Source organism: Saccostrea echinata, unplaced genomic scaffold (genome assembly GCF_033153115.1).
Source record: "Saccostrea echinata isolate AGI-Se365-2 ecotype Australia unplaced genomic scaffold, CSIRO_AGI_Sech_v1 ptg000014l, whole genome shotgun sequence".
Taxonomy (NCBI): Eukaryota; Metazoa; Mollusca; class Bivalvia; order Ostreida; family Ostreidae; genus Saccostrea; species Saccostrea echinata.
In genome coordinates, this window is record NW_026889763.1 from 1,883,017 (window position 1) to 1,901,635 (window position 18,619).

The window sequence follows — 18,619 nt, forward strand, 5'->3', positions numbered from 1 at the left end:
ATTCTTACATGTAAGTCCCGGCTGTGTTAGCACTTTCCAAATAATACATTGTATTTAATTTTAAACACTAACATCAGTTTTCTTTTTTTAGTATGTTTAAACAAGCTTAATTTGAAAAAAAAAAAAAAAAAAAAACATTGGCTGAGTTAGTACTGAAACCTTTATTTTACGCAGAAGAAAGTGTTTACTTTGCTTAAAGTAAGACAGCAAGCCCCCCCCCCCCCTTTTTTTTTATTTTCTCTCGCTGTAAACGCATGGTAAATTTAGTATGGAAATTATTAAAAACTCAAGCCTAACGTAGCGTATGAAATTCAGTAACTGTACGAGTTACTCCACTACTATGACTAACCGACATAATGATGAACAAGTTAATGAATTTTTCCAACCAAAACTTCTTGTTGCGAACGAAAACTTTTGTTTTTGACTTTGTTCTATAAAAAATAATGGCCGATGAGCCCTCAGACCACACTGTGGTGATAAAATGGAGTGGTCAAGAGTACAAACTTACCGTTAAAAAAGACGGCGCGGTGGCAGACCTAAAGAAAACAATTCAAGATGCAACCGGTGTACTCCCAGAAAGACAGAAATTACTCGGGTTAAAATTCAAAGGCATGTGTATTTCCTTTAAAATAGTTTATACAATTTTTTAAATTTTATTTTAAGGAAGCTCTAACCACTAGTGAAACTAACAGAAAAAAAATATATCGTATAAAGGTACATATTTAGTTTATCTAGTTCTCTTTGTAACATTTAGGGTTTCTGTCATATTCTGATATTTATCAGTTTATATTTCCCCAAGAAAATGTTCAAACTTAAAAGACAGTGAAGTCTTAGTGAACAGATAGAATCATTGTTGCCTACTTACATTAGAAATAGGCAAATAAAGAGTTTAAATTACTTTACGTCAGTATAATATAGTTTTTAGTATATTTGGGATGGGTATAACCAAAAATTTCTTATCACGATTTATCAAGTTTGCTCATTTATACAGTGGATATCAGTCATATGATAAATTTTTCACATCAACAGTTGTGATGTCACACAGTTTTTGCTTGGAAAATGATGAAGTCGAATAAAGTGGGTTCTTATATAAAAGCAAATCATGGTAATAAAAAAGAATCTCCCATGATTAGTGGTTGCATGGATAGGATTTTTATTCATTTAGTTTTAGGTTTTCAAGCCCCTTGCCAAGGCCTGGGGATAGAAAACACACAACTTGTTGGATAAAAATCATACCCAATGAACATGATGAAAACCATGGGAGATACTTTGTATGTTGATTCCCCAAAAATTTCATGATGATGTCATAGTTATAAATGCAGTTTTTATCGATTTAAACAAACTCTATTATTTTTTTTATGAATATGATGCTATGAAAGCATAACCTTGCTTTTTTTTTTATTTTTATTTCATTTTTGTATTTTTGTATTTTTGTATTTTTTTTTTTGGATGTCGTCGGTCATATAACAGCACCTAGCTGTCCATGCATGCAGCATTAGCATGATTAGTGGGGTATTCAATTTGTCAGCACAGCCGGGTGCTGTTACATTACCAAAAATAAAAAAAAATTCAATGCTGAATGAGATACAGTTGTTTTAAAACATTTTTCCTACTTCTTGTTTAATAATTTAAAGGCCTGAATGAAAAAATGAACTTTATCAGAATTCTGGAATTTATTATTATGCACAAAATAAAGCCTTCATATCACGATACATATCACACAATAAAAATAATCATGATGTGCCATTTTACCAATAAAATCTTGCATACCTATAAGGCCTATATAGAGTAATCTTTTACAAATTGTGTTGATCTCCACATTGTATCTTGTGCACCTAAGGGCAGAAAACTCCAATTGCATAAAACTACCATGGAATTAGAACTCTTCAGTAGAAAGTGTTTAGAGTTTCTTTGATATAAATTTTTCATGTTCAATTATTGATACATGATCATTCATTGTCTGTAGTTAGAATGACCTGGGAACCTGATAATGTTCCAATAGATTATTAGCTTGTCAGTGAATTATATTTCACAAGTACTTTTTACAAGATACAAGTATAATCAACAAGGACTATAATGTTATTCAGATTGAACATTCCAGGGAAATATACTATTATACACACAGGGGATTTAAATACTTGAACAATTTCACAATTTAACCCTCCCCCTTTTTTATTTTGTCCAGATGAAATGGGAATAATGAGATACTGATTGGGATACTTGTAACATTAACGTTTTTCTTATTTTAGGGAAGCCTCCAGGGGATGATGTCTGCTTAACTGATTTGAAATTAAAACCTTCCACCAAAATCATGATGATGGGAAGCAGAGAAGAAGAGCTGGTAAGAGTTGTAGAACATTCACTAGTGAAAGGACACAGACTACCAATTATTTTGCTATACATTCCTTTATAATGTAAAAATTTATTTAAAAGATCACACCAGCTCTACTTACCTGAAACTTGGCACAGAGTTAAAAAAATTCAAGTCCAAAAAATTTTTCAGGCTCTCAGGAAAATTCATAGTCTGCAAGTCCAGCTATGGCACCACAAATAACCCCTACCCTGCTTATTTCACTTTCCCTTCGAGGAAAGGGTAAACATGGGCCTCTTTACACCCTTCCTACTACACACTTAAAAGCAAAATTTCCCATTATTATCAATTTCATAATTTTTTTCAGACCCTCTCCTTTCCATCTATGCCCTAAAATAACCTGATTCCACCCCATATACATCCCCAAGAATTTTTGAGAAAAAAACCTCCATTTTTAAACTGGCACTAATTGCGTGGTCAGTGAAATAGGGGTAAATTTAGTAGCCTGTAACCTTACAGAAACCTTCAGTGACAGGTGCTCTGTATTCAGCATAACTTTACCTGTCTGTGAAGTCTGTGGTTGATTATTCTTTTTTTTTTTTTTTTGATTTCCATTTAGTAGGAATGGAAATTGAAGCAAAGCTATGCAGTTTTGAACCATATTGGAGAGTCTAACTTGTGAATGTTAGTTCATGAATTTAAACAGCTGACTTCAATCAATTATGAATACTTTTTGAAAATGTTAGACATACATGTACTTTTTTGTTTGTGTGTGAATCACAAAAGTACAATGATCGAAATGCAAAAAAAATTACTTTGATGAAAAAAATGGAAGAAAACGTTAACGGAACAAAGAGAATTAAAACGTAATACATTCTAACCTTTTGTCTTGGAGATTAAACTTTAAGATATTCGAGGATTTTTAAGATATCAAGATTAAAAACTAAAAACACCAGAAGAAAGAAGACCTTTCAGTTAAAACTGAAAGGCGACTTTCATTGACTTTTCAGTGGCTATTCAGTCATGAATGGCGGGTACAATTCAGGTACCTTTCAGTCCTCATTCAGGGGACACATTTCAGTTATCTTTCAGTGACCTTTCCGTCGTTTTTCAGTCGCGTTTCAGTGACCTTTCTGTGGTCTTTCAGACACCTTTTAATGACTTTTCCGTCATCTTTCAGTAACCTTTCAGTTGTAATTCAGTGACCTTTTCATCAGCTTTTCATTATGTTTATCAGTAATTATTCCAATCGAATTTTTAATAAAATTATTCACATCTTTAAATGTTTTTTTTGTTTCTCATTGTTATAAAATTCAGATACGTAGAAGTGGTAATGTTTAGATGTTCCATTGTCTTTCAGTTGTTTACTAAAATGTTAAATTGTGATTATTAACTATAAAGTTTATGTCTAAAAATAATTTTATTAATATTAAAGATTACAATTCAACCGTGGACTCATAAAATTCAAAATGATTTTCGAATTTCTAAGGAGTTGCATGAAAATTGATTTAGAAAAAGAAAATTATTCAAATAATGAAAAATAATGATGAAATATTTGTATCAGAATTTAATTAACAGACATAGTCATAGAATTGTCTTATTTTTGTCTTTCTGTAAAATCTCTAAACCAGCGATAAATATTTAATTTAATAAGTTGTTATATGAATAAACAATCAGTCAATCTGAAAAAAAAAAATCGGATATCGGTCAAAATTCTCTTAATGTAAACAAGAAAAAAAGTTTTCTTATTTTTTTCAGTAGTTTTTCATTATTTTTATGTCCATCTAACACAGTTAGTTTTCATGGAAATAGACATAACAGAATTTATTATTTCTGCCTTTAGTGGAAGAAACTTAATATTGTAAAATTAATTCTGTTTCTTAATTGTTAAAATCGCTTGATATTTTTGCTTTTTTAAAGATATTGTTTTAGAATTATTTTATATAATTTTCTAGATCTACATGTATAGAGAATTTAAAATGATCTCCGAGGTGAAGTTTTAATTCTTTGAGAAAAAAAAAAAAAAACAGGTGCCTGTCGCCGATAATTGTCATCCCAATAAGAGATGTGTAATTAATTAGCCTGCCCCAAAATTCCATGCAATTAACATAGAATATACAAAATGCATACAAGATATATACACAATGCCCACCTCCTCTATACAACAAGTGAACTGGGTGTTCCAATTCGATTTCTACAAATTTATTGATTTTAAAACCACATGATATTCATCAAGATGCCGTGGGCTAATGGAGAAGCTAGGTCATACACTACCAAGCGGGAGGACACAGTTCGACCCTGGCTTTCTGCAAGAATTTTCTTTTTTATCTTACATTCACTTTTTTTTTTTTTCATTTTTTTAATTTGAAAATAGATAAATAGATTAATTTAATACCATTATAATAAGAAAACGTGAAATAAAATTTTTAGTTAAAAAATAAGCCGATTATTTAATAAAAAGATAAAACTGAAACGTCTGAAAGATAACTGAAAGGCGACTGAAATGTACATGTATCTGCCATTCAGTCGACTGAATGGTAACTGAAAGATCATGGAAAAGTCACAGGAAAGGATCTTTTCAGTGACCTTTCATTGACCATTCAGTAGGCATTCAATTACCATTTGGTCAACTGAATGGTGTAATTTCATCCTGTGAAAGAAAAAGGGGTAGGACTGCTGAATCCCTGATATATCCCCTATTTCTTTTTTCATTATTTTAATTAATCAAAGTACTGAAAGTACTACTACGAGTTGATGGTATTGATTATATAATGTTTAAATGAGTTGAGGTCTCTAATCCATATTTGGATTATGTGATATTATGTGCAATGATGAAAACTATCACTTAATCTTTTCTTTTTGTTTTCTTTGAGAAATAAAATTGTATCATTTTATTTCCACCTTTTCTATCACGCATTTTTAATATATTTTATTTTTTTTTAATATCTACTGGAATGTATAATAATTTATCACAAATCGAACCTTTAAATATAGAAAACAAATACAATGTAATACTAATTCAGGTGCAGATCCAGGAATTTTTTCTGGGGGGAGGGGAGGGGGGGGGGTTCCACCCCAGTGAAAAAAATTTCCAACCCAAAAATTTCTTGACATGCAAAAAAAAAACAACAAAAAACCCCCCCTAAAATCCATTTCCAAAACGAGAAAAACACCTATTTCGTGGTTGTGGGGTCCACGTTTTCAAGGGGGGGGGGTGTCCAATGTCATTTTATTTTGCTTCAGTATATACTTTTAGTAACTCTGCAAATTCCAGGAAGGTTCGGACCCCCCCCCCCCCCCCAATCTAGATTTGCGCATGTAATTAGTTGTAGGATTTTTTGTAAAATGACAATGTAGCTTGCATTTAAAGTAATTTGTATTTTTACAAAATATTAAAGGATACTACCATCATTGAAATGGTCACAGAGCACAGAATATCATCATTAAAACTACCGGGAACAGGTTTTAGCTCACCTGAGCCAAAGGCTCAAGTGAGCTTTTCTGATCAAAATTTGTCCGTTGTCTGTCGTCGTTGTTGTCGTTGTTGTCGTCATCGTTGTCGTTGTTGTTGTAAACTTTTCACATTTTCATCTTCTTCTCAAGAACCACTGGGCCAATTTCAACCAAACTTGCCACAAAGTATCGTTGGGTAAAGGGGATTCAAGTTTGTTCAAATGAAGGGCCACGCCTTCTTCCAAGGGGAGATAATTAAGAATTCGTGAAAAATTAATGGCATCATTAAAAAATCTTCTTCTCAAGAACCACTGTGCTTGAAAATATGAAACTTATGTGGAAGCATCCTCAGGTAGTGTAGATTCAAGTTTGTTCAAATCATGACCCCTGGGGGTTGGGTGGGGCCACAATGGGCGATCAAAATTTTACATAGGAATATATAGGAAAAATCTTTAAAAATCTTCTTCTCAAGAACAGCAAAGCCATGATTGGTCATATTTATATGGTAGCATCCTCAGATAGTGTAGATTCAAGTTTGTTCAAATCATGACCCCCGGCTGGCAGGTGCGGCCACAATGGGCGATCAAAGTTTTACATAGGAATATATAGGAAAAATCTTTAAAAATCTTCTTCTCAAGAACAGCAAAGCCATGATTGGTCATATTTATATGGTAGCATCTTCAGATAGTGTAGATTCAAGTTTGTTCAAATCATGACCCCCGGGGGTCGGGTGGGGCCACAATGGGTGATCAAAGTTTTACATGGGAATATATAGGAAAAATCTTTAAAAATCTTCTTCTCAAGAACAGCAAAGCCATGATTGGTCATATTTACATGGAAGCATCCTCAGGTAGTGTAGATTCAAGTTTGTTCAAATCATGACCCCCGGGGGTCAGGTGGGGCCACAATGGGCGATCAAAGTTTTACATAGGAATATAAAGGAAAAATCTCTAAAAATCTTCTTCTCAAGAATAGCAAAGCCATGATTGGTCATATTTATATGGTAGCATCCTCAGGTAGTGTAGATTCAAGTTTGTTCAAATCATGACACCCGGGGGTTGGGTGGGGCCACAATGGGCGATCAAAGTTTTACATAGGAATATATAGGAATAATCCTTGAAAATCTTCTTCTCAAGAACAGCAAAGCCATGATTGGTCATATTTATATGGTAGCATCCTCAGATAGTGTAGATTCAAGTTTGTTCAAATCATGACCCCCGGGGGTCGGATGGGGCCACAATGGGCGATCAAAGTTTTACATGAGAATATATAGGAAAAATCTTTAAAAATCTTCTTCTCAAAAACAGCAAAGCCATGATTGGTCATATTTATATGGAAGCATGCTCAGGTAGTGTAGATTCAAGTTTGTTCAAATCATGACCCCCGGGGGTCGGGTGGGGCCAAAAAAAATGGGCGATCAAAGTTTTACATAGGAATACATAGGTAAAATCTTTTAAAATCTTCTACTCAAGAACAGCAAAGCCATGATTGGTCATATTTAAATGGAACCATCCTCAGATAATGTAGATTCATATTTGTTCAATCCTTGACACCCCCCCCCCCCCCCCCCCCCCCGAACCACTTTTTTTATTTAAACTTTTCAACCTTTCAAGACTGAACTGTGATTTCTGCTTTTTCCTAGCCATAGTGCTCAGGTGAGCAATGTGGCCCCTGGGCCTCTTGTTCCCCTGCGAGAGTATCAAGAATAATTCTTGAACTTTTAAGAAAAGTTCATGAAATATATTCTTGAATCTGCTCATGAAATATTCATGAAGATCCTATGAAGTTAAAATTAGACACTCATGATTTCATGAATTTTATTCATGAAAACCAAGTTCAAGAATATTCAAGAATAGTGGGTTGTTCATGAATTACTTACTACTCTTGAAAATTCATGAACTTCCTTATAGAATTCATGAAATCATAGTGTCCTGTGAATTTTAGCTTCATTAGATCTTTCATGAACATTTCAGGAACTTTTTAAGAACATTATTCTTGAATTACGTAATTTAACAGAAGGCCAAATTGACAAAACCACTGTGAGTACCCTCAAAATACATGTACATAAACATTCTATTTAAAAATTTGATAAGGCCAAACAAAAAAATATGTGTGGTTCTGGTTACACCTCCAAAAAAATTAGGGAAGGTAGGTAGGGATTTTTTTATTATTTTTTTTTTTTAACAAAATGATTTTCTTAATTATTCTAAATAATACTTATCACTACTTTGCAAATGACATTTAGATGTTGTGTGATAAAATACTAGTCAGTATTGGTAGGGGACACCTACATGCTAGCTTGCTTTGGATTTAACACTAATAAACACTTGCACTATGTTGTGCAAGGAGGCTGTCATTGCTGAAACTAAAACTTAAACCGGAGCCATTGATGGAAATTGGGGAAAATTCCTGAAAAAATATGAAAATTGTCAAAAAAGTTTAGGGTCGGGGAGTATAAAATAGGGACGGTCGGGTAACCGGAACCACACATATTTTTTTATTTGGCCTAATATATAAATAATGGCTACAATATTCTAAACTAAATGCTATGTATTAAATTAATTCATTGAATTTATAAATGTATACAGCTTTAAGCCAACACACTCTTAAACAATTACATGTACAGCCTGGATCAGTTTCAGAATCTTAAACAACGCTTGTGTTCTTCTTATGGCACGTTCAAGTAAGTCAGATGCCTGTGGTGCATTTGTTATCCCTGTCAACTTTGCTTCTTGACATTCCAAAAATGAATTTTTCTCTATGGGTGTTTGCTGGATCACTCACTAATTCATCCAAAATTGAAATCCATCCTTTAAATCATGACGTGGTTTTTTTTTCTAGCTCTTTTACAATAGGCCTTGTTTTTCATTTCACTCTCCCTGAAATTACATATACATGTATATAAATGATATGCCAAATAGAAATAAATATTACAGGGAACAGGATACTTTTAAATAATATGGGAATTGTGGTGATGCTGCAACTGGAGGCCAGAAAAAAATATAGGAATTACCAGTCTTTTATAAAGAATACTTGGTCTTTAATTTATAAAGAGTCAGGAATCCTCAGAGACGAGTCAAAGTCAATTTGTTCTAATCAGTAAAGAAAATTTAAAAATGATTTTAGTTTCAATTTAGAATCAAGTTTCCTTTTTTTCTTCAATTTGAGCTTGTCCATGGGCATACGGGGGTGTGTATGCCCCCCCCCCATCCAATTTTTATTATAAAATATAAAAAAAATATTCTGAGACCAAAACACACAAGTTTTTTAAAAAAAAAAATTAAAATATATTTCATTAAAATTCATTTCATTTAACAATAACTGAAATTATATTTCTTTCCCATCTTCGCTAGCCAAAGGTTTCTGATACGCTACTCTCCTCATAAACCCTTGGCATACGGTGCTGACAAAAGACGGGATTGTTTTCGTCACGTGATCACGATTCTTACCAGGTTCGCACGGATTGCGTCATCGACAGAAATAAAAAGCGTATTTAAAGATATAATGTTTTTAAAGAATAATTAACAAGAAGTTATTGAATTATGTTAATTTGTTATTTAAACATGTTAAAATGCAAATCTACATCTTCAGTATAGATTCTTTATCACATATTTTGCAAGTAGCTTAAGATATTGGATGACACCATATAACTATATTCATAGAATGGCATGTAATCTTACGGATCGTTGTTTGCTTGCGTTTTTCATTCCCGATATTAAAGAGTCAAGATATATCCCGAACGCAAATATCGTCATTTACAAAAAAAACTTTTTCTGATTGGTCGAACGATGTCGATCAACTCCAATCACAACTTGAGAAAAAAATCCCAACTTTTTTTAACGCCGTATGCCAAGGGCTTATGAGGAGAGTAGCATATCAGAAACCCTTGGCTAGCGAAGATGTTTCTTTCCGAGTTATTTTTTTTTTAAAATCACGTTTGTTTGGCATACGTGCACCAAGTGTGCTAATCAACAAATTTGGAACCAAAAGAATTATGTTCTTACCACATGCTTTCTGTATTGCAGTTCTTCCTTTCGATGAATATAATAGTTAACTCTCCATTAAAAAAAATGTTGACAGAATCTAGGTCTATCGACAATCTTCTGACAATGCAATGCACATCTTCCTTCCAATCTATTGAAAATTTGGCGCTCGCGTAACTGCTTAACTAATCAGTAATGATGTTATAAATCAGCTACCAGAAGCGTCCAATCAAACGACGTTTTCTAAAAACGATTGAGGTTGCGATTCAAATCGTACCCGTTATATTAATTGGCCGCCAATGTATTCTTGTTTGGGGTACCTTGATAAAAAATGGTAAATAAATAGGCCTAGTTAATCGTGAACTGGTACTATTAAATAAAGTTTTACTTTTTTAATTATATTTATGCCAACATTTCTACAAACTTTAAAAAAAATCTTTGAATTAAAAGGGTGTGAAAAATTATTGATACGAATTGCCTCGCCACCCGCTAAAAAGATGGCGGCCTTTTTGTTTTTCGGTGGGCGATAGAAGCTTGTAAACTTGAGATTTTACAATATAGACTGCATTGGAGGTTATATTTTAAATGCACACCATCCAAACAACATCCACAGAAAGACCAGCACTGTTCCGCCTGCATTCATCAGCTAACAACATGAGTAAGTTTTCATCTGTTTTATACATGTTACAATCGGGGGATGGATATCGTGTGCACAACCTGCAAGCTGCAAGGTTGTTGTTTCATATGTTCTTAAATTAATTATATTTTTATGGCCCTATTTATTGTTTGGTTTGTTCGAATTTCAAAATGAGATTGGCAAGACATTTGCTTTTTTCTCAAGAATGAAACAAGAGGGAGATAAAATACGATTTAAAATTATGTATACAGTGTTTTTAGTTGACAGAGTTTGACACAATCCGTGTCCTCACAGATTACTTAGTAGGCAAAAAGTACCGATATTATGTGGAAATATTTTTATAAAGTATTTAAACTTAACATTTTTTTTAATTATCTAGCTTACTGAATTCAGGGAAAACGATTGTGTTTCTATTTATACATCAAAATTATTCACATAAATTGAAACTTAAGTCATCACAGACATACTAAACGTATAGATTACCTGCTTTGAAACTATGCAGATAGTTGCTGAATGTTTTGTTTGTTTTTGTTTTGTTTTTTGTCAATGTCTATTCATTTAAAATATAACTTTCATTAAGAGCGTACAATTTTTACAGGTCTAACAAAGAAACAACTAGAACTGAAATATCCCAAAAGACTGAAGAATCAGCGACAAGAATCAGCTATGTTTATCAGTGAAGGAGAATTGACAGGAGTATGATTCTTATGGAACCAAGTTGTTTTGGATCTTCTCATGCAAGCACACAATTTGAAACTGACATCATAGACAAGACTAATATATCTTTTCAGATGATCGGCAACATGTTTATTAACCTCACAATCTTTATTTTCTACTTCAAGATGTTACCTTATAAAAAAAAAATAAATATATATGTTGTAAATTTTAGAACCATTTATGCCCATGAACAAAAATGTTGCAATAGGCATGGAGGCTTTTTTTTAAATAATAAATTATAAGTTTTAGGGATCAAATAGTTTTTTTTTAACATACTGGACTGTGAAAGATGGTTATCATTACTTGAAAACATTGAAGATTCATGTATTTCTTAAATGGACATGAGAAAATACAATTCATGTTAATGTGTATGTACCAAAATTGTATAAATCTTTTGCATTTTAAGACGTAAATTTACGTAAATTCCCTGATTTGCAACTTATTACTGATGGTCTATAATGATGTTAAAAAAAATCCAGCAAGCTTTTCTGTCTATTTAGTCTTTCCATTTCAACATTGAACAGTATTGTAATACATGTATTGTTAAGCAATTACCAATGGAGAACACTCAGTTAATTAAAATTGTACTTAAAATTCAATATCAATAAATTTGAATCATTATAGAATTTAAATTGTATTGAGTCATGAATAATCATGAATAATCATGAAACTTGTGTTGCTGTGTAATGTTGAAGATTTTCGAATTTCATAAAGGTTCATCATTGTTCATGAAGTATAAATTTTTTTCAGTATGAATGTGTTCATGAATTAAATTCATGAACTACTTTTATGAAACTATTATGAATCTTTTATGAGCATTCATGAACAATGATGAACAACTCATAAAAGTTCTTTAAGTCATGAATATCATCTCGCAGGGGTTGGGCACAGTATCATTTGACAGAAATATTATATATCAAGTGACTAGAAATTTCATATAGGGAAAAATGGCACAACTGTTGTATAAAATCATATTACAGAACTAAAACAACTCCTAAATAGACAAAAACAAGAAAAAGCTTTAAACACACATATCTCAAACTAATTGGCAAAATCTACAATAGTATTACATTCAAGTAGAGAATTATTACTCACAAATAGCGCAAATTGAATTATTTCATTAACATGTTCATTGAACATTTTCACTGCTTTCTTAAATTGACAAACAATTTGACATTTTCAATGCACATCAATATATTCCAATTCTCATGATTAAGCCAGTCTTAAAATTCATATCTTTTACTTTCATTTAAATGTATCTTATATAATTCAATTTTCTTGGTTTAGTTACTATTGAAATTCAACTCCTTGTCTTTCAAAATTTACATGCACGTATTATAATTCAATTTTCTTGATTTAGCCACTCTTGATATTCAGCACCCTGTCTTTTATGATCATTGATATGCACAATAAATATTTTAATTATCTTGTTATAGCTACTCTTGAAATTCAACTTCTTGACTTTTAACTGAAATGAGCATTTTATATGTCATTTCGTTGGTTTTGTCACTCTTGAAATAAATATAACTACTTGACTTTAATTGATATGCACATTTTATACATCATTTCTCTCGGTTTAGCCTTTCTTGAAATTCAACTACTTCACTTTCATTGATACATGTATGCACGTTTGATATTTCAATTCTTTCGGCTTTTCGACTGAAGACTTCAAATTCATCACAATGACATGATATTGACTATTTACATGATCTGTCTATACTCTTGAATTAATTTGATTTCTTAATCTCTTCACATTTATAAATATGCATTTCACATTTAATTTATCAGTAACACCCGCTTAATTTTTAGCTCACCTGAGCCGAAGGCTCAAGTGAGCTTTTCTGATCACATTTTGTCTGTAGTCCGTCTATCTGTCTAGCTGTCCGTCTGTCCGTCTGTAAACTTTTCACATTTTCGACTTCTTCTCAAGAACCACTGGGCCAATTTCAACCAAACTTGCCACAAAGTATCCTTGGGTGAAGGGGATTCAAGTTTGTTCAAATGAAGGGCCACACCCTCTTTCAAGGGGAGATACTGAAAAATTAGTGAAAAATTAGTAGCATCTTTTAAAAATTTTCTTCTCAAGAACCACAAAGCCAGGGAAGATGAAACTCAAGTGGAAGCATCCTCAGGTAGTGTAGATTCAAATTTGTTCAAATCATGACCCCTGGGGGTAGGACAGGGCCACAGTGGAGGATCAAATTTTTACATAGAAATATATAGGAAAAACCTTAAAAAATCTTCTTCCCAAGAACAGCAAAGCCATGATGAGTCATATTTATATGGAAGCAACCTCAGGTAGTGTAGATTCAAGTTTGTTCAAATCATGACCCCCGGGGGTAGGGCGGGGCCACAATGGAGGATCAAAGTTTTACATAGAAATATATAGGAAAAATCTTTAAAAATCTTCTTCTCAAGAACAGCAAAGCCATGATGAGTCATATTTATATGGAAGCATCCTCAGGTAGTGTAGATTCAAGTTTGTTCAAATCATGACCTCTGGGGGTAGGGCGTTGCCACAATGGAGGATCAAAGTTTTACATAGAAATATATAGGAAAAATCTTTAAAAATCTTCTTCTCAATAACAGCAAAGCCCTATTTGGTCATATTTATATGAAAGCATCCTCAGGTAGTGTAGATTCAAGTTTGTTCAAATCATGACCCCCCGGGGGTAGGGCGGGGCCACAATGGAGGATCAAAGTTTTACATAGAAATATATAGGAAAAATGTTTAAAAATCTTCTTCTCAGGAACAGCAAAGCCCTGATTGATCATATTTACGTGTAAGTATCCTCAGGTGGTGTAGATTCAAGTTTGTTCAAATCATGATCCCCGGGGGTAGGGCGGGGCCACAGTGGAGGATCAAAGTTTTACATAGAAATATATAGGAAAAACCTTTAAAAATCTTCTTCTCAAGAACAGCAAAGCCATGATGAGTCATATTTATATGGAAGCAACCTCAGGTAGTGTAGATTTAAGTTTGTTCAAATCATGACCCCCGGGGGTAGGGCGGGGCCACAATGGAGGATCAAAGTTTTACATAGAAATATATAGGAAAAACCTTTAAAAATCTTCTTCTCAATAACAGTAAAGCCCTAATTGATCATATTTATATGGAAGTATCCTCAGGTAGTGTAAATTGAAATTTGTCCAAATCATGACCCCTGGGGGTAGGGCGGGGCCACAGTGGAGGATCAAAGTTTTACATAGAAATATAAAGGAAAAATCTTTAAAAATCTTCTCCTCAAGAACAGCAAAGCCCTAATTGGTCATATTTATATGAAAGCATCCTCAGGTAGTGTAGATTCAAGTTTGTTCAAATCATGACCCCCCGGGGGTAGGACGGGGCCACAATGGAGGATCAAAGTTTTACATAGAAATATATAGGAAAAATCTTTAAATATCTTCTTCCCAGGAACAGCAAAGTCCTGATTGATCATATTTATGTGGAAGTATCCTCAGGTAGTGTAGATTCAAGTTTGTTCAAATCATGACCCACTGGGGTAGGGTGGGGCCACAATGGAGGATAAAAGTCTGAAATAGAAATATATAGGAAGATATGTTCTGATGAAGAACTGCAAAGCCATGATTAGTCATTTTGATATTGAAGCATCCTCAGGTAGTGTAGATTCAAGTTTGTTAAAATGATGACCCCAGGGGATAGGGATGGGCCATAATGGGGGATCGAAAATTTTACATAGGAACATATAGGAAAATATCTTCTTCTCAAGAACTGAAAATCATGTTTAGTCATTTTGATATGGAAGCATCCTCAGGTAGTGTAAATTCAATTTTGTTCAAATGATGACCCCCGAGGGTAGGGTGGGGCCCAATAAGGGGATCGAAAGTTTTACATAGGAACATATAGAAAAAATTTCTTCTCAAGAACAGAAAAGCTATGTTCAGTCATATTGATATGGAAGCATCCTCAGGTAGTGTAGATTCAAGTTTGTTCAAATGATGACCCCTGGAATAGGGAGGAGCCACAATGGGGGATCAAATTTTTACAGAGGAATATGGAATTTTTTTAAAAAACCTTCTCAAGTACAACAAAGCCATTTGTTGAAACAAATTGTATATTGACATGGAAGCATCATCAGGTAGTTTAAAATTCAAGCCCCCCCCCCCCCCCCCGTAATCTTTTCAATACTGAACTGATTTGTGCTTTTGCATTGCCAATGTGCTCAGGTGAGCGATGTGGCCCATGGGCCTCTTGTTTTGATTTTGTTTTTATTTATTGCCTTCACAGTACTAATTCACTTTATCACATGGTCAGTATCTGATAGCAAAACACAGCTGCACATATTAAAGGAAACCACTTTCTGGTGTATTATGCTGACAATTAATGAGATAAGAATCACAGGCGCAGTAAGTGACCATTGCTGTATTTAAAGCTTGCTGTGAAACAGATCTAGATTGTGGAAGACGGGAATTTTCAACACTGTTTTTAACAAGGAAAAGTAAATTGGAACACAAAGTTGTCCGCTGCTGAAAAAATCTAACCCTTTAAGCAATCGAAATCTTTTGTTGCTTGCACAGAAAATCAGAACTTTAATTTCAAATTTTTTTTTTTTCAACTGGTACAGCTCATTTCTTCCGTTTGAGATAAGTAATTGGTTTACTTCGATCTTCTTTACTGCAAACTCCTCGCTTTGTTTACAAACATAGGCAGTGTTCTCTGTGTTGAACGATTCATCACTAGCGCGGGAAAACTGCTCTGTTCATTAGCATAACAGCGCAAGAATATTAGTTTATTTATATACCACCAGCACGTCAATCTTGTAAAAATAACCTAGTTTGTACAATGTTCAATTTTGTAAATTTTCTTTAAAAATCTGTTTTCAAAATACTTCTTATTATATTAAACATTTATTGATTTATAAATCAAAACTTTGTTTGCACGATATGTCACTTTTGTTGACCGCATGTCCCTAACACTATTTTCTCTAGCGGATAGACACAAATTCCATTAAAATCAATAATAAATATATAAGTTTATAAACACTTCAAAGCATATCAGGAAACATATTCTTGTTCTGTAGATTACGGAAATTGTAAATAAACCAATATTATACAAGAACCCGCACGCAAAGTACTCAAACGAAAATGTGATTAGTTTCGATACATTGGGGAATCCCTTACAAGTCACATAACATGAGTTGATACCATCAACTCGTAAAAATCATGTCCAACCACAACTATTAGAAATCCTTCATATATATAATTATGTGTATATTGTATATATATACAATTTTATCAAAATAATCATTACAGTGTATATGGTAAACATGTCTATTCCGTATCTGGGTATTTCTTTTAAATCTTTCATATAGTACATGTATTAATATTGTTTTTGATGGGTTTATATAGAATCTAGGGGAAAAAATTGATTTTTTTATATTTGAAATAATAATCCGTTAATTGTCTTACAATGTCATTACTATTGAGTACAAGTAACATCTCTAACTAATGTTGTAATGCATATGTGAAAAAATAAGAAAGATATTATCATGATCAATGGACACTCCCATTTAGAGACATGCATAACAATGATATTTTGGAAATGTGCGTCAATGATAAATTCTGTTTTCAAATTACATGCATCTTCTCTCTTCTCAAAGTGTAACTTATATTGATAAATTGTTAGCTGACTGAGATATATGATATATTTTACAGGAATATATGTGATTGTCACATATTTCTACTGCTAGTGTTTTCTTTTTTCACCCTCTCAAATTATCTGATCATGAAGTACATGTACATGTATATATGTGTTGAATATGAATTTTAACGCACTTTTCTATGCTTTGTATCAAATTAATCCACTCTAAACCTTGCTTAAAGTGACAGTACGGCGCATCTCATCAAAAACTGACTAGATAAAATTTTCCGACAAGATTTGGCATTTTTTTACTACTCATAAATGTATAAACTTTCAGAAAATTACAACTTTTACAATTAATTAATTTGGATTACTTCATTAAAATTAATAGTTATTTATGGGACGTAAATATATACATCGCAACGTGTTCGGGGTTCCACATTCCATGCTATGCACGCATGCGTAGTTTTCATAAACAAAACAGCATGGTTAGAGAGAGAATCCCGGTAGGCCTGCTACATTGACAAAGTCGACTAAAAATAAAAAGAAACTGAAATAGAACTTGAAAAAGCAACTTTCCTGACTAAAATTTAGTTTGGGGATAAATATAATCGCTGGATAAGGAAGAAACGGGAACTCGGCGACACTCAAGCAGGGCTCTCGAAGGTTCTACTCGACAGGTTTGTTGATACTTGTTATCATTTCTCATTTTTCTGTCGCTGTCAAAGAAAAAAAATAGTGTAAACTCAACATAAAAAATACATCTTTGACTTATAAACATTGTTGCCATTTGAAATGCTAATATTTTTTAATTGTGCAGAAAAATATTTTGTTTGACATTTGCCGCGATAACGTATGATTAGTTGGTTTTTCCTTTCTCGGACCCCAATACACAAAACGTCAACATTTGTACTTTTAATTCTGTTAAATTCGCCTGAATGCAGACTAAAATCTTTACGATTATTATTTTAGATTATTTTATCAGAAAGTTATGATAATTTGTGTTTTTGAAAATTGCTTTCACCTAATATTCATTATAACTGTAAACTCTATAGTGTAGGCACGTGCCGTTTTGGAATTCACGTGGTACAAATAAACAGATCTAAGATTGCTCCAGTTCGTACGACCCTTGATTTTCCGGCAGATTCTAATTACGTTAATTTTGTTTGAGTAGAGAATATTTCTGTTTCTCAAACTGCTTACATCAACTTTATACCTTATTTCTTAATGACATATTGGGTAAATTTGGATGAAAAAGCACACATTTTGCAGCCGTACTGTCGCTTTAAGTCTACTTTGACTTCCAAGTCATATGAAAGGGAATGTGACTTCAATTTTGTTAATGATCTATTGTCTATAATTGTAAAATTATAACAACACGTTTTGGTTGATAAAATTTTCTGCTGTAAATTGATTAAGGATATGCTCCATAGCCAGGAACGATAACTCTTAAAATTATTATTTAATTTAAAAAATCTCAAAATGAAGCTTGAAATTAAAATTTTTTGTGCAAAAATTTTCAAAATGTTTCAAGGTTCTTTGAAGTTTCAGAAATGGTCTTGTAAAAAGTTGACATATGGTATCCCATAAAAGTTTGAAAAAGTGAAAATATTCTGAGAGAAATTGAATTTTCTTTAATCTAGCATCAGATACCAATGTGTACTGGCATGAAATGAAATTAGAAGTAATCTGTTAAATACCTAAATAATTGCAATGACAGCGTAAGCTTTATATGCATTATATAACAGTTGAAGTAAACAGAAGAACTAAATAATTTAAAGCAAAATATAAAGGATAAGTAAAAAAAAAAGCATGCAATTTTCTCACAATTCCTGGATATACCTGTAATTTTTTTTTTCATCAATTGATAATTATTGATCACTTTTCAATTAGAAAATGCATAGCAGGTACTTTTA

At 32.7% G+C, this 18,619-nt stretch overlaps 1 protein-coding gene across 1 annotated transcript in view; it reads left to right on the forward strand.

The window, feature by feature from the left end:
- The first annotated feature begins 414 nt into the window (after positions 1-414).
- Positions 415-18,619, forward strand: part of LOC133186621 (ubiquitin-like domain-containing CTD phosphatase 1) — a 50,996-nt gene continuing 32,791 nt past the window's right edge. The window contains exons 1-2 of the mRNA XM_061321856.1: positions 415-609; positions 2,250-2,341. Of these exons, the coding sequence (XP_061177840.1) occupies positions 444-609; positions 2,250-2,341 (258 nt within the window). The 5' untranslated portion in view covers positions 415-443. The remainder of the gene's footprint in view (positions 610-2,249; positions 2,342-18,619) is intronic.